The sequence below is a fragment of the Orycteropus afer genome, unplaced genomic scaffold (assembly GCF_000298275.1).
Source record: "Orycteropus afer afer isolate SDZICR_OR568_19922 unplaced genomic scaffold, OryAfe1.0 scaffold00083, whole genome shotgun sequence".
NCBI lineage: Eukaryota > Metazoa > Chordata > Mammalia > Tubulidentata > Orycteropodidae > Orycteropus > Orycteropus afer.
The window spans coordinates 6,035,522-6,062,590 of record NW_006921670.1 but is presented as its reverse complement, the minus strand read 5'-3'; the positions used below and the strand labels follow the sequence as shown (position 1 = coordinate 6,062,590).

The 27,069-nt window shown below is 42.4% G+C and overlaps 1 protein-coding gene across 1 annotated transcript in view; it reads right to left on the bottom strand.

Moving 5' to 3' along the window:
• EP300 (E1A binding protein p300) overlaps window positions 1-27,069 on the bottom strand; it is an 89,647-nt gene that overhangs the window by 15,177 nt on the left and 47,401 nt on the right. Inside the window, exons 7-20 of the mRNA XM_007941701.2 lie at window positions 22,544-22,637; window positions 21,900-22,037; window positions 19,784-19,901; window positions 18,932-19,106; window positions 12,640-12,717; window positions 11,762-11,871; window positions 9,998-10,135; window positions 8,951-9,415; window positions 7,602-7,781; window positions 6,826-6,970; window positions 4,690-4,808; window positions 3,197-3,436; window positions 2,422-2,510; window positions 426-506 (exon numbers count right to left, since the gene is read on the bottom strand). Of these exons, the coding sequence (XP_007939892.1) occupies window positions 426-506; window positions 2,422-2,510; window positions 3,197-3,436; window positions 4,690-4,808; window positions 6,826-6,970; window positions 7,602-7,781; window positions 8,951-9,415; window positions 9,998-10,135; window positions 11,762-11,871; window positions 12,640-12,717; window positions 18,932-19,106; window positions 19,784-19,901; window positions 21,900-22,037; window positions 22,544-22,637 (2,170 nt within the window). The remainder of the gene's footprint in view (window positions 1-425; window positions 507-2,421; window positions 2,511-3,196; window positions 3,437-4,689; window positions 4,809-6,825; window positions 6,971-7,601; window positions 7,782-8,950; window positions 9,416-9,997; window positions 10,136-11,761; window positions 11,872-12,639; window positions 12,718-18,931; window positions 19,107-19,783; window positions 19,902-21,899; window positions 22,038-22,543; window positions 22,638-27,069) is intronic.

The window sequence follows — 27,069 nt, the reverse complement described above, 5'->3', positions numbered from 1 at the left end:
AAGGCCATAAGGTGTTTAGTTCAATTCTCCTTAAACTTGAACAGTTAGTAATGAGGTTCCCCTATAAAGGAAATCCTTTCACTGTATGTAAGAAGACTGTTCAAGGATGATGTCCGTAGATCAGTGGCATCCAACAGGACTTTCTACCATGATGGCAAGTTCTCTGTGTGGTCCAATATGGTAGAGCCACTAGGCACACGTGATTATCACACAGCTGAAGAGTGGCCAGTGCAACTAGGGAACCATTTTTAATTTTGTTAAATGTTAACTTCTAAGTGGTTACGTGTGGCTACTGGCTAGCATTCTGGGCAGTATTAAATACTTTCAATTAGATGGCTTCTTCCCTAGAAAACCTGAACATACTAACCACCTGACATCCAACTGAGGAATACTTCAGCACTTTCCAGAGCAATGCAATTACTTACGTTTGAGGCTGGGAAGGGTCATCCCCCAAAGAAACGCTCTCCCCTTGGATTTCATTGAAACACTTCTCACAGAAATGATACCTGTCGGCAAGAAGGCCATACTGGGGTGAACTGTTCCGTTCACACAACACAGCCAAAGCCAAGCAACGAAGCCACCAATCACAGCAGGCCAAGGAGGGGACGGAAGCAGAGAGCAGGTCATCAACGGCGACAAGGACATTCAATGATGCAGATTTATGGGCCCCACAGTTTTTTTTTTTTTTTTGCAATCAAAGCCAAGTGCAGACAACGACAAGCATGAGGGAGAAAAAAAAAACACAAAACAAACGAAGAAATGAGGGATTGCAGGACAACAAAAAACATAAAGCAAGACAAGACAACACAAAGCAGAAAGCCAAGGCAAAGCACAGATTAGCATTAAATATCTCAAATGGGATCACAAGTAGCAAATGATCACAGCAAATACAACAAAAAGTTCCGCTTACATAGACCCACGCCCTTTCACTTCAGTAACTAACGCTACTTGATACAAATCATCAACAGGTGGAGGAGGGACACATCTGTGGGGAGGGGAGAAGAGCTACTCTGACCATTACCTAACCCAATCACAGCAACCACGCAGTTCTCCCCACTTTTAATCATTTAATAAAACAAAAATAAAAAAGAGTGAAGTCCACCATGGATGCAATCATCTAAAAACAACAGAGGACTGAAAAACACCAACCGATGTCAAGGAAGCCACCTAAGTAAAAATGGTGGTTTTCACTGCACAGGTGGTTAGAGAAACACTGTCTAGAGCCATCGACTGGCAGCGAGTGACGTGCGGAGGTCCGCGGATCATCTGTGTCTCAGTACAAAGAACACTTGGACCGATGTAACGGTACAAACCCCAGATTACAACAGGACTAAACCCTCATGTGGCTGTTGCTGGCTTCATGATCATATAAAGTGTTTCTACAAACTGGAGTCTCACCTTTCTTGGATTTTAATGAGCAAAAAAATTCTGGCTGTGTTAGCACAGAGGTCTGAAGGATAAGAACAGTTATGCTGGCAAATTAGAATTCTAATGACTACAGAGCATAACAGCACACATGACTTTTTGTAAATAAAACAAAGTTTAAGTGACCAGAAAAAAGCTAGAAAATGCATCTCAGCACACAAGTTCAGCAAAAACCAATGCTATGGGCATAGAATCACTGAAGAAACAAACCGCCTGGCCTGGCCAAATCTGCATCGGAGCTCCAAACAGAGCACAGCACCAGCCACATGGGAGGCTCCCGACTGGAAACGGGGTGCCTCGTCCAGGTTAGGGACCGAGTTAGAGGAGCACAGCAGTCCACTGGGCAGGAGACTGTAAGGCGGAGGCGCTCGGTTCTTAGTGCTCGCCCATGCTCTGCTGGGGCCAATCGTTGTGGGGACAGTCTGATACACAGCCACTTTTTTACTTGATTACCAGAGGCAAAAAACAAACTATGCAATCCTGTTTTCATACACTCCCAGAAAAACCACTTCAGGTTAGGCCAAACAGAAAGGAAGTGTTTCCAAAAAGATATAGTGGGCTAAGACACTTTAAAGTTTGTTGGGTAGTTTTTGGACAAGGAAACAGCCACCAGCTACTTCATGGACAATCAGAAAGACTAATTACTTTGAAAATCGTCTGTTTTGTCTGAGGCTGTGGTGAGCTATAAAGCTAGGATGTAAAGAGAAATGGTGAGGCCTGGGGCCTGGGATCCAGTCCCAGTCTTCCACCAACTTACAAGGCCCTGGGTTCCTCCCTTACAGAAACATGGGCTCAGATGCATCATGCAAGGCTACTTTCTGTTGGAAAAGGGTCTAATTCTGCAAAGGCTGACAGCAAAGGGCAGACCTTGTGTTACACAGTTGTTTTCCAGCAAGTTATACATGAACCATGCCTGCATGTGTGTCAGTCCATCGCATGCACCCCTAGACACGGGACACACGTGTCCATATGTGGTCCACACATGGCTGGGCTTACCTGTTCTGGTAACTGTAGTAAGTGGCATCCCGAGGGATTGTGCATAACTGTTTGCCGTAGCAACAGAGAGTCTGTGGAGAGAACTCCAACTGCAAAAGAAGCCATTTGTTAAATAGCAGAGGCCTGAAGGACGAGAACAGTTAGGCTGGCAAATCAGCAACAAAAGTCAGTCCTGTCTTAGTCCTCCATCCGTGTTCATCAGAATGGAGTGATTTCTGTTTCCAAGGTAGTTCACAGAACTTAAACCAATGAAGGTTTTTTTTTTTTTTTTTTTTCAGTTTATAAAAATGTGGTAAAGTATCTGTAATAGAAAAATGGCCATTTAAACATCTTTAGGCCAACAGTGAGCCAACAGCATTGCTTTATTCTGCCAGCCTGAGGGCAGCTTAGCCGTCACATGCCCTTTAACTTAGCATGGTACTAGGCGACATGAGGAGCTTAGGATTGGGAATTTATAGGCACAGAAAAGCCAGTACACTCCAGGCAACGTGCACACACACATGAATGTGATGATAAAGCCTTGACTTCAGATGAGCTCACAGTTTACTGATCTGATACTCTAAACTGGCCAAGTTCTCAATACAATTAATCTGTGCAAAAAAGTCTTTTTACAAGAAGTATAGGAATGTTAACAGGTACTAGTGTGGCGTGTGCAAACTAACGTCAACAGAGCACCGAACGAAAACATGGGTCAGAGCAGTGCACCCCCTCAGCTCAGTCTCTACAGTCCAGCAGCCTAGAGAAGGTAAAGGTGGGTCTCAAAGCCATTTCTTACCTTTCTGCCACAACAGTATCCAAGGCTTTGCATGACTGGGTCGATTTCTTGTTCAAAGACCTCAGAGAGCTTAGAGCAGTATTTGTACACCCGTGATGTCTTCCGATTATACAACCAAGCATTATTGAACATCAGCCAAATGTCATCCACATACTGCCATGGCTCTTGATACTGTCCAGTGTCTAACTTTCTCTTGATGGTAGACAGATCCATGGGGCTCTTCACAATATCAAAGTAATCCTAGGAGGACAAGGGACACCAAACAGTATCACCCAAGAGTCTCTGTATGTCGGAGGCAGGCCAAGTGTTTCCCCACTATCGTCACTAATACTCCAAGGCAGCCGAGTCTTTGATCTGTGTTCCCAAGCAGCTGACCGTGGAGCCACTGAGAGAGCAGAGAGCAAAACAAGTGTCCACTAGAGGTGCTAGACTTGCCAGACAGGAGGCCGACAGTCTAACACAGTGAGTCCAGATGTGTCACCGTCGTGGATGTGAGATTTAAAAACCAGGAGGTCAAAGACCCTTGAAATTTTCATACTGGAAGGGGCTAGAGCTGAGTAAACAGTGCAGAGAAACTGAGTGGTCCACTGAAGGTCATGGGAAAGTACAGGAAACCCAGGTTCCTCAATGAGCTCCAGCTGGAAGCGCTCTTCTCCGAGGAGCTTTGGGAACCTCACCCAATGTAACTTTAAATCCTTAAATTAACCTGACAGTCTGGTGTGTAAAAGCAACTTTAAAAACAGATCAAGCTAACTGGGGTCCATCTTTCCTGTCACAGTCTACTGCTACCAAACGATAAAAATAAATAAGAAACAACATGACCCAGCAATTCTGCTCCAAGGAAAGAAACTGCCCCCCCCACCCCCGCAAAAACGCACCAAAACTAAACTCACTGCCACAGAGTTGATTCAACTCATACCGACCTCCTTTGGGTTTCCGAGGAGGTAAATCTTTACAGAAGTAGATTGCCCAGGCTTCCTTCTGTGAAGTGGCTGGTGGGTTTGAACCACAAACCTTCTGGTTAGCAGTCAAATGGCTTAGGCACTACGCCACCAGAGCTCCTTGAGAGCTAAACCCAACAAAATGGTATACCCATCCAACGGAATATTATTTGGCCACAAAAATGAAGTACTGACTCATGCTACAACATGGATGAACCATGGAAACAGCTCAGTGAAAGCAGCCAGACACACAAAGGTCATATGCTGTATGACCCCATTCACGTGAAACGTCCAGAGAAGGCAAATCCAGGGAGAGTAAGTGAACCAGTGGTGGCCCAGGGCTGAGGGGGAGGAAAAAGGGAGTGAGTGCTAATGGGCGGAGTTTTTCTTGGGATCATGAAAAAGTTCCCAAATTGACTGTGGTGATGGCTGCACAACTTTGCTGAATGTAAGAATACCACTGGACTTTAATCTGATGAATTTTAGGGTTGTGTGAATTCTACATCAATAAAGCTGTTACATTTAAAACCCCGAGTACCACCACATACTTACAGGGATTCCTAGAAGCTGAGGGTCCACAGGCTGACGAAAGGGAAGGGATTCTGGATCCTGTCGGTAAAGTGCCTCCAACGTTGGCATCAGCGCCTGTCGTAATTCTTCCGGTTTGAAAACTTTAAGGAGAGCACGTGTGAAATGAGTACCAATGACACCAAGGGAGAAACATTCGGGGGGCCTCTGAAAAGCATCTCGAGCATCACAAGCATGCACGGGCTCCACCGCCTGCTCACTCCTAACCCCTGGAAGGGGAGCACGGTGGGCTGCTTCAGGAGGGTCTGCAAAGTAGCAGGCCTTGTCGCCTTCCAACAGCTCCCAGGGCTCAGCTACCTTCTCAGTCAGAAGCTCAGTTAGGACCCACTTGGGCAAGCCTTGTCGAGATTTATGAAGGGACCCTCCCCCCCCGCAAATGCCAGCAAGTAGGGATGGGAGTGCTGTCGAACAGGAAGATGAGGCAGCCCTCCTCATCGCAGCAGCATAAACCAAGTCAGAGAGCAGACCTGGCGCTGCTTCCCAAGTGAAGGGAGGAGAGCCACCAAGAGATTAAGCCCACATTAAAATGCCTGACACTTCAGAGTCGACTACAAAGAGATTTAATAGTTTTAACGGCAGAACCAACTTGTTGCTAGGACAATGGACTTAACTGATATAATTAAGTTCACGTTTGTTCTCAGTGTACTGTTTCCAAAGTACAGGAGATGTGTGTATGTGTGTCCCAAACGGCATTAATGTAAGCTATTGCTTTAAGAAGATTATTGTCATTGTCAACAGGTCGATTCTGAGCTTTAAAAAAGTCTGAGTGAGGACCCTGTAATTTCTTGTATTTGAAAGTGAAGTGTATCTTCACTAAGGTCTATTTGATAGTAAGGGATGTTAGCATCCCCCCTCCTCCACCCCGTGCAAGTGGACTAAATAGATGACAGAGGCTTTTCTGTCTCTCATGCATGGTTGAGATCAAAATAAACAGAATTTGAGCAAATCTGGGATTTTGCAATTTTCAAGAGAGATCCCTAATGATAACACTGGGCTTCTTGCTTTTGCATCGAAATAGTTCAACATAAATAAAACTAATTTAAAAATGAAAATTATTTTAAACACAACATTTTACAACCCTTTCTATCTTCAAAGGACCTCTGGCGGTGGAGTGGTCAAAGCATTTGGCTGTTAACCAAAAGGTTGGTGGTTTGAAACCACCACCACTCTGGGACAAAGATGTGGCAGCCTGCTTTTGTAAAGATTTACAGCCTTGGAACTTCTTTGGGCAGTCCTACTCTGCCCTCTAGGGTGGCTAGGTATCAGAATCCACTTGAGGGTAGTTTTTTTTTTTTTTTTTTGGTATCTCCAAGAGGAGTCAGCCAAGTCAACCTTGAGATAAGTCTTAACTGTGCCACTTCAAGGGTCACAAGACATTCTTGTCCTATACACTAGTCAATGGATTTCTGCTTGCTTAACTTGACCCATTACTTTTTACAGAATGGTCCATAGCAGAGACTGCCCTTGTAACTACTCTTGCTGTCGCTTCCGCCTGCCTGTACCATAGGGATCCATAACCTCAGAGCAGTAGTGAAGTTATTTAACACACAATGCAGATGAATACACGTTCGACTGCTAGGCACATGGTAAGTGAACATAAGTGTTACTGTTATTGCTATACCATCTACTACTTTCATCAAGGGTATTAATATCTCTCTTCCAAAAATAGAATTTTTAGGGGCTGCTAACCACCTATGCACCAGCCACCCAACCTGAAGAAATGACTGGTATGACTGACCCAGTGGCTTCAGCCAACAGACCTAACTAAAACAACCAATCCAACTGCTGTCGAGTCAGACTTGGCTCAGAGCGACCCCTCCTTGGGTTTCCGAGGCAGTATCATTATGAAAGTAGATTGCCTAACCTTCCTTCTGAAAAGTGGCTGGTGGGTTTGAACTTCCAGCCTTCTGGTTAGCAGTCAAATGCCTTAGGCACTACACCACCAGAACTCCTGATACATGTACACACACACACACACACACACACACAAAATACGTATCTGAAGGAAAAGGAAAATCCTTTTCCAACATTAATCATGACAAGACCAGGCCCAGGAGGTCCAATCCCATTCTATAGGAACAGAGAGCCTCCCTGACTTACTCTTCCTCTTTGACTGGCCTGGAGCAGGAGAGGACTGCGTGGCCGAGGTACTTGGCTGGTCTTCCTCTTCTTTTGTTTCTGTTTTCAATTCAGTGGCTCTCTCTTCAGTTTCTGTGGGTTCCACTTTACACTCTTCTGTTTTAGTCTAAAATAAAATTGGAGTTTTTAGTACTTCTAAGATCCAACTGATAGGCGGCACGAGCAAAGAGCAATAACCGCATCCCACCGTAACTTTCGCCTCGGGACATCTCCAGGAGCGCTGGCGGTGCAGCGGTTCAAACGCACCAGCTGCTCCACGGAAGACAGGTGTGGTAGTCTGTTTCTGTAAGGATTACAGCCTTGGTAACCTCGGTGGACAGTTCTACTCTGTCCTGTACAGCTGCCATGAGTCAGAATCACTCGAAGGCAGTGGGTTTTTGATTTGGTGGACGTTATCTGAAGATCCTGTCTGACACAGGAATCGATGAAGCAAGACCTAATTACCAGGACACTTTTCTGCAACAGTGCCTTTTTTTTTTTTTTTTAGAATGGGCTTTCTGTGCTGAGGTCCCGAGGTCCCTGGGGGTATAAAGGACTGGTGCTTGACTGCTAGTTTGAAGGTCAGCAGTGGCTCAAAGCCACCCACAGTGTCATGAAGACAAGAGCTGGTGATCTGCTTCCATGAAGACCAGAGTCCAGAAAAGCCTACGGAGCAGCTCTGCTCTGGACACAGGGGCCACCACGCGGCAGCGCTCCCTGGCTGCAGTACTGGAGCGAAGTGGGGACTGGCCGCTCACCTCTGGAATACCCTCTGGCTGAGGGTCAGCTGGTTCGGGCTGATCCACTTCCATTTTAGCCTCCACTTTCACCTCCTGTGAAGGCTGCTTCTCAGGAATGGTCTGAGAATTCACTTCTGTGCTACTAGTAGATGGAGGGTTTGACACCTGCCCTTCCATGCTGACAGCTGGCTGGGAAAGCTGGACAAGAGGTGGAAACACACATACACAGTTAGCCCAGCACACTCCCGGAATTCAGGACGCCGAACAGGACAGCAGGATGAACCACCTATTTCTAGGCCAGTATAGTCATATCCCTTTACAGTGCTTCCACTGAACTCTGTCTACTTCACTGCCTTTAAGTTACGCTTTGCAAGATGGGGGACTTGCTAAGCCTGGTTAGCTGGCTATATGAGAAATAGCCAGCATTCAGTAATTCTCATTTTAGGGCAGGCTGTGAGACCTAGTTCTTCTAGGAGGTCCTATTTATACAGAGATGGAAGGGAGAAAAAACAAAGGTGACAGGCTATTTTCTGTTTGTGTTTAACTTTTCATCAGGAAAAGTTTCAAGCCCACAGAAGCAGGGAGAGTCGTGTAATGGACTGAGTGGCTGTGTGAGTCACCAGGCTCCAATGAGTACTTCCTGAGGGTGTGACACTAACTGGCAATTCTTCTCCTAAACCTTACAGTAAGAAACCTCATGATGAGGTATTTTCAGAAGAAAGTAGCTTATCCAATCAAACCAGGCAATTGAGCAGACTCCACTCTGCACTCTGCCTTTCAGAGGCCAGGATGAACCAAGCACTAATGAACTGTACTCTATGGGGTAGCTCTGCCTCACAAGACTTCCAGTTCATCACATGACTGAGAAATAAGTTGTGAGTATTAATGATCAAAGAAAACAGTGTAAGCTTCGACACACACAGTTGTACGTTCTGCTGTGTACAAAACCAACAAGCTATGAAGTGCCCAAGCCTATCATTCTCTCATCTCAGATCACGATTTTCTAACACAGGGCCCCAAAGCCTCATGCTTGCTTTATTATTACAGCTCATATTGTTTAAAAAAGATTCTTTAAATTTATGCCAAGTTCATGGGATGTACTGATTCATGAATCAGCAGAGGAATCCTCTCTTGTCATCATACCTCCTTTGGGTCTCAGACACAATGTGAAATGTATACCACGGTCAAATTCCGACCTAAACTAGTACCTTTGAATTCCTGTTGTGCTAGGTACAGGAAGGAAACAGAAGTCAGTCCCTAACCAAAAGGAGACTCCAGTCTAACTGGCCGACGACGAGCAAGCTGAGGGCGCAGTAACGGCACCTGCAGCGCCGCTCAGACCACTCGGGGGGCCCCTCTCTGCTTACCGGAGTCGTAGGCTGCGGAGGCAGCAAGGGCACTGCCGCCGTGGATGTCACCGTTGCTGTCGTTGGGGTGGGAGCAGCAGCCGTCGGACCCTGTTGTGAGACGGGCTGTGGCTGGGGCTGCTCAGCTGGAGGAGCAGCAGGAAGGGAAGGCTGCACTTGGGGAGGCAGCTGCGCTGGTGGTGGGGTAGGCGTCTGCCTCGGAGGGGGATGGAGAGCCTGGGGCTGTGGCACGGGTGGCATGGCTGGGGGAGTGGGAACAGGGGCTGGAATCACGGCTGCTGGTGGCTGCGGAGCCCCTATGCTTGGAGGTGTGTGATGAGGGGTTGGAGTACGACTGGGCACAGGAGAGGGTGAATTCTGATGCAGGGCTGGTTGAGAGAGAGGCGGGCAGTGAATGTGACTCCCTTGAGACCCTGGAGGCATTATAGGGGAGTTTCCTGGGCAGGAAGAACTGGACATTTGTGCCTGTTAAATGAAAAACAAAGATGTCAATGTGGAACAAACTTAAAGACGTTTTCACATAGGCAGATTATGTGCATTCAGGATACAAACTAATTGAATAGAAACCAGCAATGCCTCTCTTTCAAAATTTGTCAAAATTTCTGTTCCTGAGGACGTATTTTTGGAGACCACAACCACTGCAGTACTAAACGAGGCAGACGTCAGGTGTTGTAGCAGAATGACCTCAGCCCCTGCAGGGACATGGGGGAGGCGAGGGTCTTCTACGCCTTCTTTAGCCGGCTCTTCCTTTATACTGCAGACCTCACTAAGACTCCACTTCAAGAAGAATGTCTGCTACTTTAAAACGGCAGCTAAAGCCATTAATGTGTTTCCTAGTTTGTAGCCGTTAATACCATTATTATGCCACTTAGTAATCATTTCACATTCAGAATACCATCTGCCCACAACTGTTCTTAATTTCTTTAAAAAGTCATCTGCTATCACCCACTATTTGTTGTCATTCTTCCCCATAAAAACTTGGATCAAGACAAGTTTCAAAACCATAAAAAAAAATCAAATCCATCCAAATCCACTTGCCAGACATACTTGCGACACTGGTGCTTGACCGCTGGACTGCCCCAAAGGCAGAGTCGGTACATTCATTCCCTGGGCTGAGAATGGAGTCTGGGGAAGGAACTGGCTCTGGCTGGAAGGCTGCTGCATGCGAGGTCCGTAGCCAATAGGCTGCAAAAAACCACAAGAGCACCAAACCCCATCACCACACTGTCATCTGATGGCTGGAATCACCACCTGCTTTGGCCTGGCCCACTGTCAGGCTCCATGAGCAGAGAAGGGAAGAGAGGACAAGAGGTGAAAGGGAGAAGACAGGGGAAGAAAGAAGGAAGTGGTAGATTGACTGACTCTCCTACCAATGGGGAACAGCCTCACAGTTCACCCAAGCCTCCTCTCAAAAACTAACAAGTGTGCAAAGACAAGTGTAAATTCTGTTGGTACCCGTATGTGCCTGTATTCTGACAAGGTGCAGAGGGAACTGTTTATGTGCCTGCCCTGTTAAGTGACGAGAGTGAATTAGTTCTGTAAGGTCTCTGCTCACGTTGGTGGTACTGTTACAATACGACTCCAAGACTCCAGAATGGGTAGAAGCACATAAAATCTTCCACAACGAGGCCAAACCCGGCAGCACGCATGGCTCACAAATGCTCTGAGAGCGCTACATTCCATTTTGAAAGCTGCCCTGGCCCAACACAAGCTTTTTAAATAAAGGAAGGAAATGTGGCATATCAAAAGCTCCAAGCTTTATAATCTAAGAAAAGCATTTTTCTATATATTAAAAATGAAGACTAGGCCTCCTCACTAAACCTGACAGACTGGCAACGAGGTAGTGCCAGAGAATCCCAAAAAGAGTCACAAACTGGAGGCACTAGTGAACTCCGACAGACGGGGGAGGGTTGGAGCCCACAAGGAGGACCAGAGGGCTGATGCTCAGAGGCCTTCCTTGCCAGTTTCCACAACCAAGCAACTGCTCCCTCCAACCTCCTTGAGAAAGACAGACAGTTCCCGGCATGGGGAGCTTCCAGGTTTGGGGAGTGAGGCGTTAGGAGAGAGGTGACTGACTCCAAGCCGCAGGCAACGAACAATGAAGCGCAAAGGCAGAGAGCCGGAGGCCTCTGATCCACTTTCCAACACTCCGGCTTGTAAACCGTACTGTTTGAAACAGTACCTTGGATATAAATCTTCTTTGATTGTTTATTTTCTACAGGTTAACAGGCCAGAGTCTTTCACTATATTGGATCCTACAGGATATTTCAGAAATCTTACTTTTTCCATTTTAAGTTAGAAACAGCTTTCAAGCCACTACATAAATTGTTAAATTACTGCCTATACAACATTCTACTTCACAGATACACCACAGTTCAGCCATAACCAATCTCCTAATCACATTCAGGATATAGCTACTTTTTCACTACATAGTATATAGTACAAAATACTTACTGGGAATTTTTTCATGCTATTCTTTATAATATCTTAATAATTTCTATGGATAAAGGTCCAAGAACTAAGTTTCTACACACACACACACACACACAAAAGCAAAAATTAAGGATTTTGTATTCACTGCCTAATTGTAGGATGTAATTTATAATTTAGTTTTCTCCAGTTCTTTTCAATAACTATTTTCATCTCTGAAACACATACAAGCATTTGCTCCCATCTACATTAAGGGCCAAGAACAACAGAATTGCAGACAGACTCAGGTCACTGATAAGTCACTTAAGAGTCTAGTGTTTAAACAAGTGTGAGACTCTGATAAAGGCCAAACAACAGATTACTCAGAGAAGTCAAACTGACCGGGTTGAGAGCTCCAGGCTGTGCCAACTGTCCATGGTGCTGAAGGGGAGAGGTTTGCCGGGGGCCAATCGGGGGCTGGGCCATACTCATCTGGCCAAACTGATTCAAACCTGTAAATATGTGCACAATATTAGAGATTGAAATTAGATACTAGGTCTCCATGGAATCAGAGAATAAAGGGCAAGAGTTTTTTTCTGATTTGACATCTTTTTATTACAACAAATGAAGAAACCTACTTGGCAACCTTATATATGAAGCTTATACATAAATGTGTTTCGTTGACAACAGCTGCAGAAACAAAAACTAAAACCAAAACCAAGAAACAAAAAAAACCCCCAAGCAAACAAATCCAAATTCACTGCCATCTAGTTGACTCCAACTCACAGTGATCCCTTTAGGACCGAGCAGAAATGCCCCATGGGGTTTTCAAGGCTGTACATCTTTACAGAATCGGACTGCTTCCTCTTTCTACTGCAGAGTGGCTGGTGGGTTCAAACCACCAACCTTCTGGTTAGCAGTCATACGCTTTAACCTCTATACCACCAGAGCTCTGGAGCCATGCAAGGGCATTATTTCACATAGTGTGTCTTAATCAAAGGTAACAATCTTCACTAAATTCCACCCAGGCCAAGAGTTTGTAAACAGATGCTTGATCGTTTCATGGCTTTTGCCTCTTGACCTGCTCACAAGCCTGCTCCTTCAACATTCCTCCCCCAGCTTCAAATTCAAAAGGATTTTTGGCTTCACAAGCAGGTGATGATGATAGCTGCCGTTGGTGTACAGTGGGAACCAGGGGCAAGTATAAGCTTGCGGTAGACCAGAGCCTCTCATGAGGACTGTGGCTGGGCACACAGATTTCTGTCGTGACCACGACTCACCAGGCTGTGGAGTTATCCGCGGCATCATCTGGTTTGGCACACTGCCACGGATCATAGCTGGGTCAGGCAAAGGACCGTCTAGAACAGAAGAAAGTGTTAGAAAAGCCTATTTGAGCTAGTTGCCCTTTTCTTAAAAATAAAAATAAAAAATAATAATCAAACAAAAAATCCCCCCACAAAATATCTTTTAACGATATCTGGGAAAATTCAGTCCCTCCAAAGAATAAAGCACTCTATTAGACAGGAGCCTGAAGAAAATGCCATTTTAGGAACACAGAAAGATGCCTCCAGACGGTGTGGCCTTAAGTACACTGCTTTATGAACCAGGGAGCTTTTCACAGCATTGACAGGGAAACAAGGAGGACTCTACAGATGGCAGCGAACCCAGGGTAGCACTTGATATGCTCGTGTTCAAATCCCCCACCTCGGTCTGCTGTGCAGCAGAGCCCTCCACAGGTAAAAGCCACCGATCTGTACAGTGCTCACCAAACTGGACTGAGTGCCAACAATAAACGTTTTTCATGCACCCACACCTGTGATTTTTAAATAATATACGTATTATATTGGACTACATATCATGTACCGCTAACAGAAAATTTAAGAAGTCAGGGATGTTTAAAAAGGAGATGCGTTAACCCCTATGTTCCACTATTTTCTGGACTGTCCTCTAGGGCAGTGCTCCCCAAGCTTTCTGCACCAAGTATTTCCACAGCCCCCTGGGGGCAGACAGGATGCTTCTTGTCACCCCAAAAGCTGCCCTACCGAGGCCCCGGGCACACTGGTAGGGAAGCTCTGCTCTATAGGGAAGACCATCACTGTAGACAACTCTTAACTTTTAGTACATAAGCAAAAGGGACAGAGACAAAAAGAGTTTGGGATCCTGAGTATCAAAGATAAAACTATCATTTAAAGCATTCAAGTTACTAGGTCCCTAACAATGTACTACTATTGCTCCTGAGAGACCACAGTGCAGCCAAATTGAAAATGGAAGAGAATGAACATTTTATCCATATAATCTGTTATTCACAACTGGGAAAGAGGTACAAAATTAGACGTGTGCTCCATGTTCACTATATAAAAATCAGGAAACACCAGCAAAAAGAAAAATGATCCATAATCCAATGACCCAGAAGTGAACTTCTACGAATAGTTTTTATTTCCCTCCATATATATATTTACACAAAAATGTTTTTATTTTTCCTATTTATTTTGATTTGGGTGAAAGTTTATACAGCAATTTCATTTTCCACACAGCAGTTCACACACATTTTGTTTCATGAAACTGATTACAATTCCCCACAATGTAACAGCTCTCTTCCTACTTCCTCCCGATAGTTACCTCTTCCCTATCCTTCTTTCCTATGCATTCCTGCCCCAGTTCTTCCTATACAATCATTGCCCTTCTGTTCCCCCATGATTGATCGTTCTAAGAGCGTATCTATCTGATGCAAATGTTCATCCCACATGCCATGCCTGTCCACTGCTTGGCTGGAAGCCATGGGAGTGAGTTCAATCCCAGATCTGAAGGGTAACTAGGGCCCACGATCTCGGGATCAGGAACACTTTTTCTATCAATACTATGGACAGGTACTGCATGCTGAATGCCAGCAGGGACCATACAGTGAATACTGATGAGTAAGAAGAAGTAGGGCTGCAGAGTAACAGGCAATGGAAGGACTGTGGAGCAAGTGCCTTCTAAACAGGCAGCTACTGCCACGACCACAGATGGTAGCACTCCTGTGGGAAGGGCAAAATGGGCGGGTGCCTTGCATTTTTCAAATGAAGCCAGAAATTCAGATTTTTAAAAAAAACGTAAACCCTCTGATTTTTTCATATTTGAGACTAATCAAATGAAAAACAAAAACACAGTCACACTGCCCGCATCTGTCCCTGGGTCCTTTAGTTTACCACTGTGACACAGAAGATTGTGTTTAGGTTGTACTATATGCATGCACTGCAATGGGCAGGTCTTACCTTACATTCTCATAAGAAAAGTCTGAATGATCATGTTGAAGACACATATTTAGATATGGAGAAAACACACACACACACACAGACAATTAAAATGCCCACCATTCACATTTAAATAAATATTTTAATGCAAAATACATGTATATAGCAAACAAATACCTCATAACATGTAACCCGAAATTATCTAGGAATCCTACCATCTACCCCCACAAGAGGGAAAAACCTCACTGTTAACAGATTTCTATTTACTTTTTCCAAAGCTTATGCCACATGCAGAAAAATCAGACTGTAACACACATATCTGTTTGTCATCAGCTCACCTGTAAAGATTTTAAGTATTTATAAAAAGTAAGAGGGAAAGAGCTCCTCATTCACTTTCTGCCCCATTAGTCCAGACCCACTGCCATCGAGTCCGTTTCAACGCACAGCAACCCTACAGAATCACCATACAGACTTACCAAGGCTGTCATCTTTATGGAAGCAGACAGCTTTCTCTCTCTCTCACAGTGCAGACTGCACCTTTATATTGTTTATAGCCACTTATTGTGGACATTTTTCTAGAACAACACAAAGACCTACCATAGCGACTTCCTGTGATTATATAACAAATGCACTCTTTGTAAAAATGTAAAATTTTACAAAAATGAAAAAGTTCAATTTCTCCCTCTTACTCATAATCTTTCTCTTGTGTAAATACAGACTGGGACACAGATATTCTCCCTGAACTCAGGACACCATAGTCCTCTTCCCAGGAATTCTATTAAACTGATGAAGAATATATCTCACTATCCATGATTCAGATGCAGTGCACTACCAGACACTGAGTCTATTTCTCAAGTTACTGACACTGTAAATCCCTCTCACACACAAATCTTCCAGGTACATTTTTACTCCCCACCCTTCTTTTAAAAAGAAGAGAAATACTCATTGACAGGTCAGTGAGTACGACTGGACAGTTTCACAAAGCCGCTCTCTGAAACATGCTTTTATCCTCAGGCTGCTATAGTATTAATCCACAGCACACCTGTTTGCCAACATTTTGCCCAACGCTGGATTCTCAAGCTTTGCTAAAGGTGAGAGGTGGGAAATTTCTTTCATTTAGTTTTAATGTTTAAGTCTGCAATAATGACTGACATATTTACTGGTTGGTTATTTCCTTCTTCTAAGAACTGTGATGTCCACTTTCCTCACTGTGTTTGTCTAGCTTATTAAACATGTTTCTCCCTCTGTCAAATCTGTCATTCTTTTTTTATGGTATGGTTTTATTTTCTGCATGTTTCCTCCAAAAACATGTTTGACTGTCAGATTAAGCCTTTTATTTTGAGAAAAAAATATTCTTATTGTTTTTAAATTTTTTTAAGTACAGTTTTCTTTTATTCATCATTTCTTACTGGTTTGGAGACCAGGATGGCAGACTACCCATGTTTATGTCTTGCCTCGGCCACTTCTCTTTGAGAACATGGGAAGTTAGTTACCCTCTCTATGCCTCAGTTCCTCACCTGTAAAATGGGGCTAACAGCACCTCCATTATCAAGCTGTTCTCAAATTAAAAATCAAAACCCAAACCCAATGCCACTGAGTTGATGCTGACTCTTAGCAACCCTTTAGGACAGAGCTTAACTGCCCCGTAGCGTTTCCAATATGGACGCAGACTGCCTCATCTTTCTCCGGCAGTGCAGCTGGTGGGCTCAAACCACAGACCTGGTTAGCAACTAACTAAATGCCTTAGTCATTTTACCACCAGAGCGCCTTGTTCTCAAACTAGGCTATCTCAAACCTGCTTTTCATAGCTATCATTGGTGTACTGATTAGATTTTTCTTTTCCATCTTATTTTACAGCTTTTCAAAGCTGTCATAGTACCTTCTATTTTGTGTTGATGTGATTTTTAAACTCAGTCAGCACTCCTAGCTCCTTTTCTCATCCCTGCTATCTTTTGTGTAGAAATCTGAAAATTTCCTTTGTTTTCTGCAGTAATTTTTCCAATTTTTTTTTCTGTTATGCTGATTCTGTGACTGCATTTTGAAATTTCTCTCTGAACAGGGGGCAGTCGTGCCTGGGTGTGTCTGCTCCTGAAGGCAGGTAGAATCTGATGGAGCTGTCACTTGCTCAGCCTCCCCATCCTTTACCTTTCAGTAGAGGGTCCCGATGGTTGGCTAGGTCGGTTTAGTTTTCCAGCTACTGGGTGTGAAGGGAATGTGCTAAGGACGCCTCAGTGAGACGGTTCTAATGTTCAGATGCACAATTACTGCAGCAATGCACTACTGGAGCATGTATAGGATAGCTCTAATTTCAACAGTATAAATTATGCTCCTATAAAGATGCTGTGCAATTATACCATTATTTGCTGGAATTAAATTCCTAAAAACCAAAAGATAAAAAAAAGATACATACTAAGTTTGCATTTATTTCACCAGGATCTCATAATTGATTTTGTTACTTCTTTATATTGTTTCCTGTTTTTCCTTCTGGTATGATTTATTTTTTCTCAAGTAATACATTAAGGAGATTGGTACTTTTAATTTTACATTGTCTTCAGTGTTCTGTGTCGTACTCTTGTTTTTAAAACTCTTGACTCTTTTATTAATTTCTGGGTATGGCACGTGGTGGGGCTATTATTAGGTATTGCCAGTCGACTTTTGAGTCACAGTGACTTACAGTTTGTAATATGATAGGGATCTCATGTCTATGAAACACCAGACCGAGTAGACACTAAAGGCCAACGTATACACTCAAGGCTATGGAGTTCCACTAATATCTAACTGCTCCTGCTTGCATACTGTTTTTATTCCAATATGAGAATAACATTTAGTATCTGATAGAATATATACTTGACTCAAATTCTGCCCAGAACCAAGTAAATTCTACCAAACACAAGTATCTCACCTGTGTCCCCTTTATTTCTGTACTCTAGCTCCAACTATCAGCATTACCGGCGCCACCAAGGGAAACACTAACTTCAAGCAGGATGGTGAAAGAGGAGAGACCTTTATTCGTGTCGACACTCGGCTCAGTGGATTCACATCCAGAGACTGAGCCCCTAACAAAGGCCACGTAGGGCTTCTGTAAGTTTTTGTTTCTGGGGTATATGGGGTATGGGGTGATTGGTTACTTTCTAAAAGACGCAAGCCGGTAGATATATAGACATGGAAGAGTGTGCAGCGGGAAAATGTGGGAAAGGGGAGGGGGAGTGCCTGCTGGGGGAGTGCCTGCTGGGGGATTTCTACTTTCCAAGTTTCATTTTCTGGAAACTGGGTGTGTCCTGCCTTACCAGTACTGAAGCCATCTCCCCCATCCTAGCTGACTTTACTTCTGGACATCTGTTTGCCCATTTTCTCTCCACCACACTCGAAAAATCTCTGTTTTCTGTTACCAATAGGGCCTTCACATACATTGCTTCCTCTGCTAGAAATGCTCTTCCTGACTGTTTTCACCTCATGACCCAATCAGAAAACAGTGTGAGTGCGGCATGATACAAGTAACACATGAGGTTGCTGAAGGCCAGTGACAACCAGTGGTTCTCAGTTTTACTATTCTAAGGGCTGAGGGGATGCTGGTCTAGAATCCACTGATAAACTGAGAATTGGCACCTGCTGGCTCAGTGGGATTTCCTGCAGGTAAACAGCTTTCCCTGACCTAACAGCAGAGGTCTGCACCCATCAAAGCCCTTCTCACAGAATCTCAGTGCCCTGTGTTTCTCCTCATTATCAGGTGCCTCCTCTATTATCTCATGGCTTGGAACCTAGCTAACAAGTCAGTGAATGAATTAGGCCATACAGAATAATCTTAATTAGCTGGTTAATTCATCGAGCTGAGAATAACCAGAACACCAAAGTTCTCAAGATGTATTTTTAAACGATGTTTCTAAAAACGGAATAGTTTTCAGCCTTGGAATATACCTTGCGAAGAAGAATTGCAATGCAAGGAACCTATGTGTATGTAGAAGAAGGAGACCTATGTGTTTAGCCTGAAAACATTTAAATCAGCGAGTGCCCACGAAAGTCATGGCATCTCAGGAGAAAGTTCAAATCTATGGGATTTTGAGACTAAATCATAAAATCATGGGAACCGATGCAAGGAGAGTATCTTAGGATCTAAAAATGTTGGCAAGTTATCAAAAAATTTTAAATAACATACCATGGAATCTTAAATGCACTATTCAGCCCGTGTTTTTATTAATGGATGAATTACTGTCTATGCAAAGGCAAAGCTTCAGTCACAAACTCCAGAATATTGCAAAAGTTTATGAAAATTAATCACTGTGGTTACAAACCAGTTTCTGGCCAATTTCTCACCAACGTAAGTATAAGAAAAAGCACTTACTAGAAGTCATTCCTGGTTGTGGCTGTCCCATGTTAGGTCCTGGATTCATGGAAACTGGTACCATGCCTGCAGCATTTGGTAGCATGCTCTGTTTCTGTAGTCTAGTCCTTCGTTTTTCTTCTAGTTCTTTCTGGATCTTATAGATCTTTTCAGCTAGCAGGTGGTAGTATTCTGCCTGTTTGCATTTTTGAAGTAAAATAAGAGAGATGAGGAAAAAGAGAAGTACATCAGGTAACAGAAAAAATGAACTTAGACAATTAGCTTAAAAGAGCTAAGTAGAAACGAAAAGTGAAAGAATCTAATCTACTTTCTCAAGTCACTGCAAACATGAGCTCATTTGGAATGACCATGTGACCCGCAGCTTTATTATGAACTATAAAGTAAAACAAGACTTGTCAAAGTTGGTTTACTAAATATGTAACGCTGATAGGTTAATTGACAGGGTATGTCCAGTATGCTACATTTTGAAGAGCCAATTTGGAAAAGTTAGTTTGACTGATGTATAGAAGTGGGAACACCAAATGACATGAATATACTAAGGAGCTGATTTACCATACACTAGAGAAAATGGCACAGGGCTGGTTTCTAGGTTGGCAGAAGGACTGCCCAGATGAAGTGCCACATAAGTGCATTGCATTATCAAAAGGAAAAACTGAATATACTTGATGGCATATACTTTAAGACAACTGCTTTCTTATCTTCATTGTGCTTCAGTGAAGAATAAGACAGGGTATCCTAAAAGTCACTTTTCTGAAACCCAGTAAGTACGACCTGTAAATGTTAAAGGACAGGACTAATCTAACCAACCAGGACAGGTCCATCTGACTGTATAAAGGAAAAACAGATGCTTACTCTATTATTCGCAGATTCATACATGTCCCCTTCTACTTTGCGGGCATATGCAACTAGGTTTTCCATCCGTCTGTCTTTTAAAGCAGCAGGATCCGGAGTAGGAAATATGGCTTGGACACTGGGAACAGAAAAGCCTATCACTGTAAAATTACATCAGCTTTCCATTTCCATTATTGAAACATGACAAACCTTTAAACCGGGGGTTGCTGTGTGCCATGGAGTCGACTGGGACTCTTACTGCCAATACACAACAGAGTGGGACTGCCCCACGAATTCCCAGGCTGCAAGCAATCTTTACAGAGGCACATCGCCACATCTTCTCTCCTGGAACTTCTGGTGGCTTCTCACTGCCAGCCTTTCTGGTTAGCAGCTGAGTTCTCAACCACTGTACCAACCAGGCTTCTATATTTTCATTAAGTATACTTAAGTTTGTTGTTGTTGTTTGCCGTCGAGTCGACCCCGACTCATAGCAACCCCTCCTTGGGTTTCCGAGGCAGTATCACTACAGAAGTAGGATTGCCCAACCTTCCTTCCAAGGAGTGGCTGGTGGGTCTGAACCGCCAGCCTTCTGGTGAGCAGTCAAGTGCCTTAGGCATTATGCTACCAGAGCTCCTTACTAAAGTTTAGACAACTCAAATATTACTATTTTCTCATTTGCGTATAATAAACAAACTGGGCAAAAGACCAAACAATACTGACTAAAATGAAACTGTCTCCTCGTGTTGAATATAGGATTCTGCTGATCAGGATACGTAAGAAACGGCCCCAAACAAATTCTCTCTGGTTGCCGGCACTCTAAACATGAGCTCACATTTAAAGGGAGTGAGGAAAGCTGGTCTCTGTCACAACATCAAACAGGAATAATCTTCAATTCTTTCTACTCCCTAAATTGCCTCAGTTAAGTTAAACAAGACTTAATAGACACTACAAAAATCTTAAAAGAACTAGAATTTTAAGTGGAGAAGGCAGAAAGGCATAATGGTTCTGCTAGATTCAAAGTGTTTCACTTTGTAGCAATTCCTTACAAAATCCTGGGCACTAACTGATGTTTCATAAGACTGACAAATGTGACTCTTGGCCACTAATTTTATCATTTGGACCCTTCATCTTTAGTTATACACTGTGTTTAGGAACCAGATGGGGAAGGTGGAAATGGAAGTTCAGAACAATACTTGAGCTGGTACAAAATTTGCAAGCTTATGATAAACATTCCAATGTCAATCATCTTATCAATCCCAAATAATTTATCCTCTATACAGCAGATAAAACATTCTAAATAATCTAACCATCACAAAAGTAAAAGTTTGTTTTGGTTATTCCTTATTAGTTAATTTCAGTAAATCTCCCAAGTTTTCTCCTTGTGGTCCAATTCCATTTCTACTGCTTTCATTTTAGAATGTAACATAAAAATAAATTAAGTAAATAAGAAAGCTAGGCCAAGTTACTGATTCCAAGCCAATAACAAATACAGGCAGAGCAGAGGACAGACCTCTAATAAGTGGAGAGAAGTGGAAGACTGACTTCTCCAAGTAAAAACAAGTTGCATTGCTGTTCAGAAGCTTAAGCTCTATTATCAATTAGCTGCAAGCTCTTCCTGATTTTGGGTGCCTTACATTTCGCTATTCTATATGGCTTCTTTTTCTTTATCTGACAAGAATACCTTCGGCTAAATAAGACAGCATCTGTGAGGCAGAGTGCCTGGCACATAACAACTTTACAATAGCACAGCAGGTATTGTCACCAAGTACATCTGCAGGACAGAGACCACGCGACCTGATTCACCTTGGCAATGTAATAAAGAAAAACTACCAGAAATAAGAGACAAGGATGTTGCCACTGCCAACAATTTGATGAACTGATGCCTAGTTTTCTGGTTAAAATATGAGCTTTGCAAAGGCAATGGAAATAAAAATGAACAATTTTTAAGTAACAAATTAATTACTAAGCTTGTGCCTGGCACTAGGCAGAGATAATATTTCACACACTGTTAACAGAAGTGTCACCACCAAGAGCCAGGGTATGAGAAAATCAGCACTATTCCTTTGGTAGTGAAGTGCCTGACAGAGTGGAAGAGTATTCGTATGATCATTTTTTGTAAGACATGCCCATATCTTACAGTTTGTGAACAAGATGGTTTCGAAGATCCTGAGTAATATCTTCGTGCCACTGTTTCCGAATTCCAGTACTGGATGGTTGAGCTGCTGTTGGCATAGGACCCAAAGAGGCCACATTGGCATTTTCATTCATCATTGGGCTTTACAAAAAGGAACATAAAACAGTTTAGTGACGAAGAGTAGGAGAAAGAAGATCCCATTTAAGCAGACCTGACAGTGACTGCTGCAGTGCAGGAGGCACTAGGAGGGGTCTATTTAAATCAAGAAGTCTGGGTGAAAAAGTCCCGTGACCAGATTTCTTTAAAGCATGTGCTTTTAATTGTGTGAGGAAAAGAAAGAAACCTGCATTATCTCTTTGTGTGGAGGGGAGGATGAAGAAGCCTCGTGTGCTTATATAAATTAGACCTAAGCTGTCACTTGGACACAGCTTATCTCAGGGAACCCCTAAGGCAATGGGAAAGAACAGACTCAAAGTGAAGGTTACCCCAGGTAATTGATAAAATTTCAACTTAAGGCTGCCTAAAGAAGGGACCCAAACAGCCTATTCATCAAGAGTATCTTCAAACTGTGGCAATTAAAAATACAAATATGGAATTCGAACAAGTATTTGAAACACCACATACGGACAATCCAAGATGGAACTTACTTTTGAGAATTCATGGTTGCATGCAACATTGGGTCAGGAAGAATACTGGACGCTTGAGCCCCTACACCTCCATTTACTCCCATAGGACTAGCACCTAAATCAAAAACAATACAGAAAACAACAAAAGGCAGAATATTTTAAATACCAGTACAAAAACAGAAGAAAAAGCTCTAAAAATACTAGAAGAAAACATCACACAATTTTTTTTCTTTCTTTCAAAGTTAGGACCCCAAACTGAGAAGCTATCAAGGTCAGCATCTGTAATACACAATGTTGTCGTCAGGTGCTGCTGGATCTGTTCTGACACACAACCATACCATATACAACAGAACAAAGCACTGCCTGACCCTGCATCATCCTCACAATCGCTGCTACGTTGGAGCCCGCTGTTGCAGCCCACCTCCTTTAGGGTCTTCCTCTGTTTTGCATGATGTCCTACTCCAGGGACTGGTCTCTCTTGGTAACATATTCAAAGTAAGTGAGACGAAGTCTCACCATCCTCATTACTAAGGAGCATTCTGGCTGTATTTCTTCCAAGATAGATTTGTTTGTTCTTCTGCCAGTCCATTGTATTTTCAATATTCTTTGCTAATACTATAACTCAAAGGCATCAATTCTTCTTTGATCATTCTTATTCACTGTACAGCTTTTGCATACATATGAAGCAAATGAAAATATCACTGATGGGTCAAGGGGCGCCTTAGTCCTCAAAGTGACATCTTTGCCTTTTAACACTTTAAAGAGGTCTTTTGCAGCAGATCTGCCCAATGTAATACACATCATTTGATTTCATGACTGCTATTTCCATAGGTGCTGACTATGGTACGTAGAATGAAATCCCTGACTTCAATCTTTCCTTCGTTTATCGGTCCAACTGTGAGGATTTGTGTTTTCTTTATGTTGAGGTGTAATTCATACTGAAGACTGTTATCTCTGATCTCCATCAATAAGTGCTTCAAGTCCTCTTCGCTTTCAGCAAGCAAGGTTGTGTCGTATACATATCACAGGTTGTTAGTAAGTCTCCCTCCAATCCTGATGGCCTGTTTTTCTTCATACAGTCTAGCTTCTTGAATTATTTGATCAGGGTATGGAGCGGGTAAGTATGGTGAAAGGAAACAACCCTGACACACACCCTTCCTGATTTTATACCAAGCAGTAGCTGCTTGTTCTGTTCAAACAACTGCCTCTTGGCCTATGTACAGGTTCCTCATGAACACAATTAAGTGTTTGGGAATTCCCATTCTTTGCAATGTCATCCATAATTTGTTCTCTGCATAGTCAATAAAACACAGGTAGATTATCTTTCTGGTATTTTCTGCTTTCAGTGAAGATCCATCAGACATCGGCAATGATACCCCTTATTCCAAGTCTTCTGAATCTGGCTTTAATTTCTGGCAGTTTCCTGTTGATGTACTGCTACAACCATATCTGAATGATCTTTCATCAAACTTTACTTGCATATGCTATTAATGCTATTATTTGATAATTTCCATTTTGTTGGATCACCTTTCTTTGGAATGGGCACAAATATGGATCTCTTCCAGTCAGCTGGCCAGGTAACCATCTTCCAAATATCCAAATGTCACTTAGATGAGTGAGTGTTTCATTTTGGTGAAATACCTCAATTGGCATTCCATCGATTCTTGGAGCCTTCTTCTTTGCTAATGCTTTCAGGGCAGCTTGGACTTCTTCAGTATCATCGGCTCATGATCATATGCTACCTCCTGAAATGGTTGGATGTCTACTAGTTCTTTTTGGTACAGTGACTCTGTGCATTCCTTCCATGTTCTTCTTATATTCCCTATGCTGTTCTACATTCCGCCCACAGAATCCTTCAATTTGCAACTCAGCTTAATTTTCTTCAGTTATTTATAGCTTTTCTTCTCTTTTGGTTTTCTATCTCCTTGTCTTTGCACATTTCATTATAATACTTTACTTTTTCTTCTCAAGCTACCTTTTGAAATCTTCTGTTTACCTCTTTTACATCATCATTTTTCCCATTTGCTTTAGCTACTCTCCATTCAAGAGCAAGTTTCAGAGAGTCTCCTCTGGCATCTGTTTTGGTCTTTTCTTTCTTTCCTGTCTGTTCAATGATCTTTTTGCTTTCTTCATGTATTATGATGTCCTTGATGTCATCTGACAATTCATCTTGATCCTCAACTGTTAGTGTTCAAAGTGTCAAATCGATTCTTGAGATAGTCAGTAAATTCACATGGCATATACTCATTTGTACTTTGGCTTTTGTGGACTTGTTTTCATCTTCTTCAGCTTCAACTTGAACTTGCAGATGAGCAACTGATAGTCTGTTCCACAGTTGCCCCCAGTCTCAGTCTAATGGATGACACTGAGCTTCTTCGTCGTCTTTCTCCATATATGTAGTCAATTTGATTCTTGTGTATTCCTTCTGGCGAGGTCCATTTGAACAGTCTCTGTTTATTTTGTTGAAAAAATGTATTTCCAATGATCAGGCTATTGGTTATGCAAAATTCTTTCATACGATCTCTGGTTTCGTTTCTATCACCGAGCCAATAATTTTTCAGCTCTTGATTCTCCTTCTTGGTCTCCAACTTTCACATTTCAATCATCTGTAATCATCAATGCATCTTCATTGCATGTCTGATCAATTTCAGATTGCAGAAGTTGGTAAAAATCTTCAATTATTTCCTCTTTGGCATTAGGAGTTAGTACATAAATGTCAATAATAGTGGTATTAACTGGTCTTCTTTGTAGGTATATCCTATCACTGGCAGTATTGTACTTCAGGATAGATCTTGAAATGTTCTTTTTGACAATAAATGCGATGCCATACCTCTCCAATTTGATATTCCCAGCTTAGCAGACAAAATGATCGTATACAATAAACACCATAAACAAAGTTAAGAGACAAATGATAAATCAGAAAAAAAAATCAGCAACAGAAATAACAATTCTTAGCAATGTAATTTGCAACACATATCTAAAGAATAATATGTATCCTTACAATTTGTAAGGATGAAATGAAAAGTCAAATAGGAAAGGAACAGGAAATTATAGAGAAAGAACTACAATAGCTTAACAACCTCAAAAAAAGAAAAGCAAATAAATATGCTTAACTGTATACTCTCAGCTAAAGTAACAGTTAGGATCTTTTTTATGTTTCAAATTATCAATACTTTTTAACATTTGAGAGTGTCAAGTGTTGATTGAGAAGAAAAGTGGGAAAGAAGCATTTCAGCCAAAATTCAACGGCTTGTAAATGAATATAACTTCTGGAAGGGCTTTTTCGCAGCTGCCAACCACAGCAACAACAAAAAATCATGCATGTGTTCCTTCACTAAAACTTTCCACTTCTGATGCTCCGTTCTACACCTGCACTCATATACCAACACCAAAGTTGCTGCTGTCGAGTCGATTCTGACTCACAGTGACCTCTCCTTGATTTCCAAGGTGGTATCTCTACAGAAGCAGATGCTCAGTCTTCCTTCTAAGGAGTGACTGGTGGCTTTGAACTGACAGCCTTCTGGTTAGCAGTCAAACACATTAGGCACTACACCACCAGAGCTCTTACACACTCTATATATAGACAGCCATAAACGATGGTAAAAGAAGAAAAACCCTAAAGCACAGGAAATCTAGTACAATGACCTGCAAGGAGGGGGTGAGAGGCAGTGTTTGGGTTGAAAGGAAAGTATATATATATATATATATATATTTTTTTACTGAATATTCCTAAATGGCTTGAATAGTTTTATGTGCACATATAAGTTCTTCAATTAACAATTTTCATGGCTATTCTAATTCTTTAAAAACTAAAATCAACCACTACCAATATTAACAGTAAACCCAACTTTTTTGCAGTTAAAAACCTTTTGATATACAAATCTATTAATATCTATCTTGAGTTGACTTAGGTAAAAAAACAAAAACAAAAAACAAAATAAACCTCCCACTAACATGCAAATAATCTGCTAAATTCTTAAGCAATGTTTAATGAAGAGAAATACTGCTGCCTTCTTTCACTCTCTCCCTCTCTAAACACTTAGGCAGAGCTTTCATTCCCACAGCGGCACGCCAGCTACCTGAAATGGGTTGCTGGAAGTGGTCTTTTTGAAATCAAATTCTTGCCTACAATTCTGTCACTATAAACTGTCTATGTGTAGATACCCCTTTTTGGAAAAATTATGTACCCGTAACATAGATTCGTTTTATTGATTGGCAAAAATACCATGGTGAGGTAAATTAAACAATGAGTGCATTATCTACAAGTATGTCTCTCTTGCTGCCCTCTTCCACCACTCGTCTGTCAGTCTGTTGTACTGTGGTGGCTTGTGTGTTGCTGTGAGGCTAGAGGCTATGCCACAGGTATTTCAAACACCAGCAGGGTCACCCATGGTGCAGGGATGCTTCTAGACTAAGAAAGACTTGAAAGAAGGAAGGGGCCATCCATTTCTGAAAGAACTGGCAGTGAAAACCTTATGAACAGCAGTGAAACACTGTATTACTGGAAAACTTTATGAATAGCCCTGAAACACTGTCCAATGTAGTGC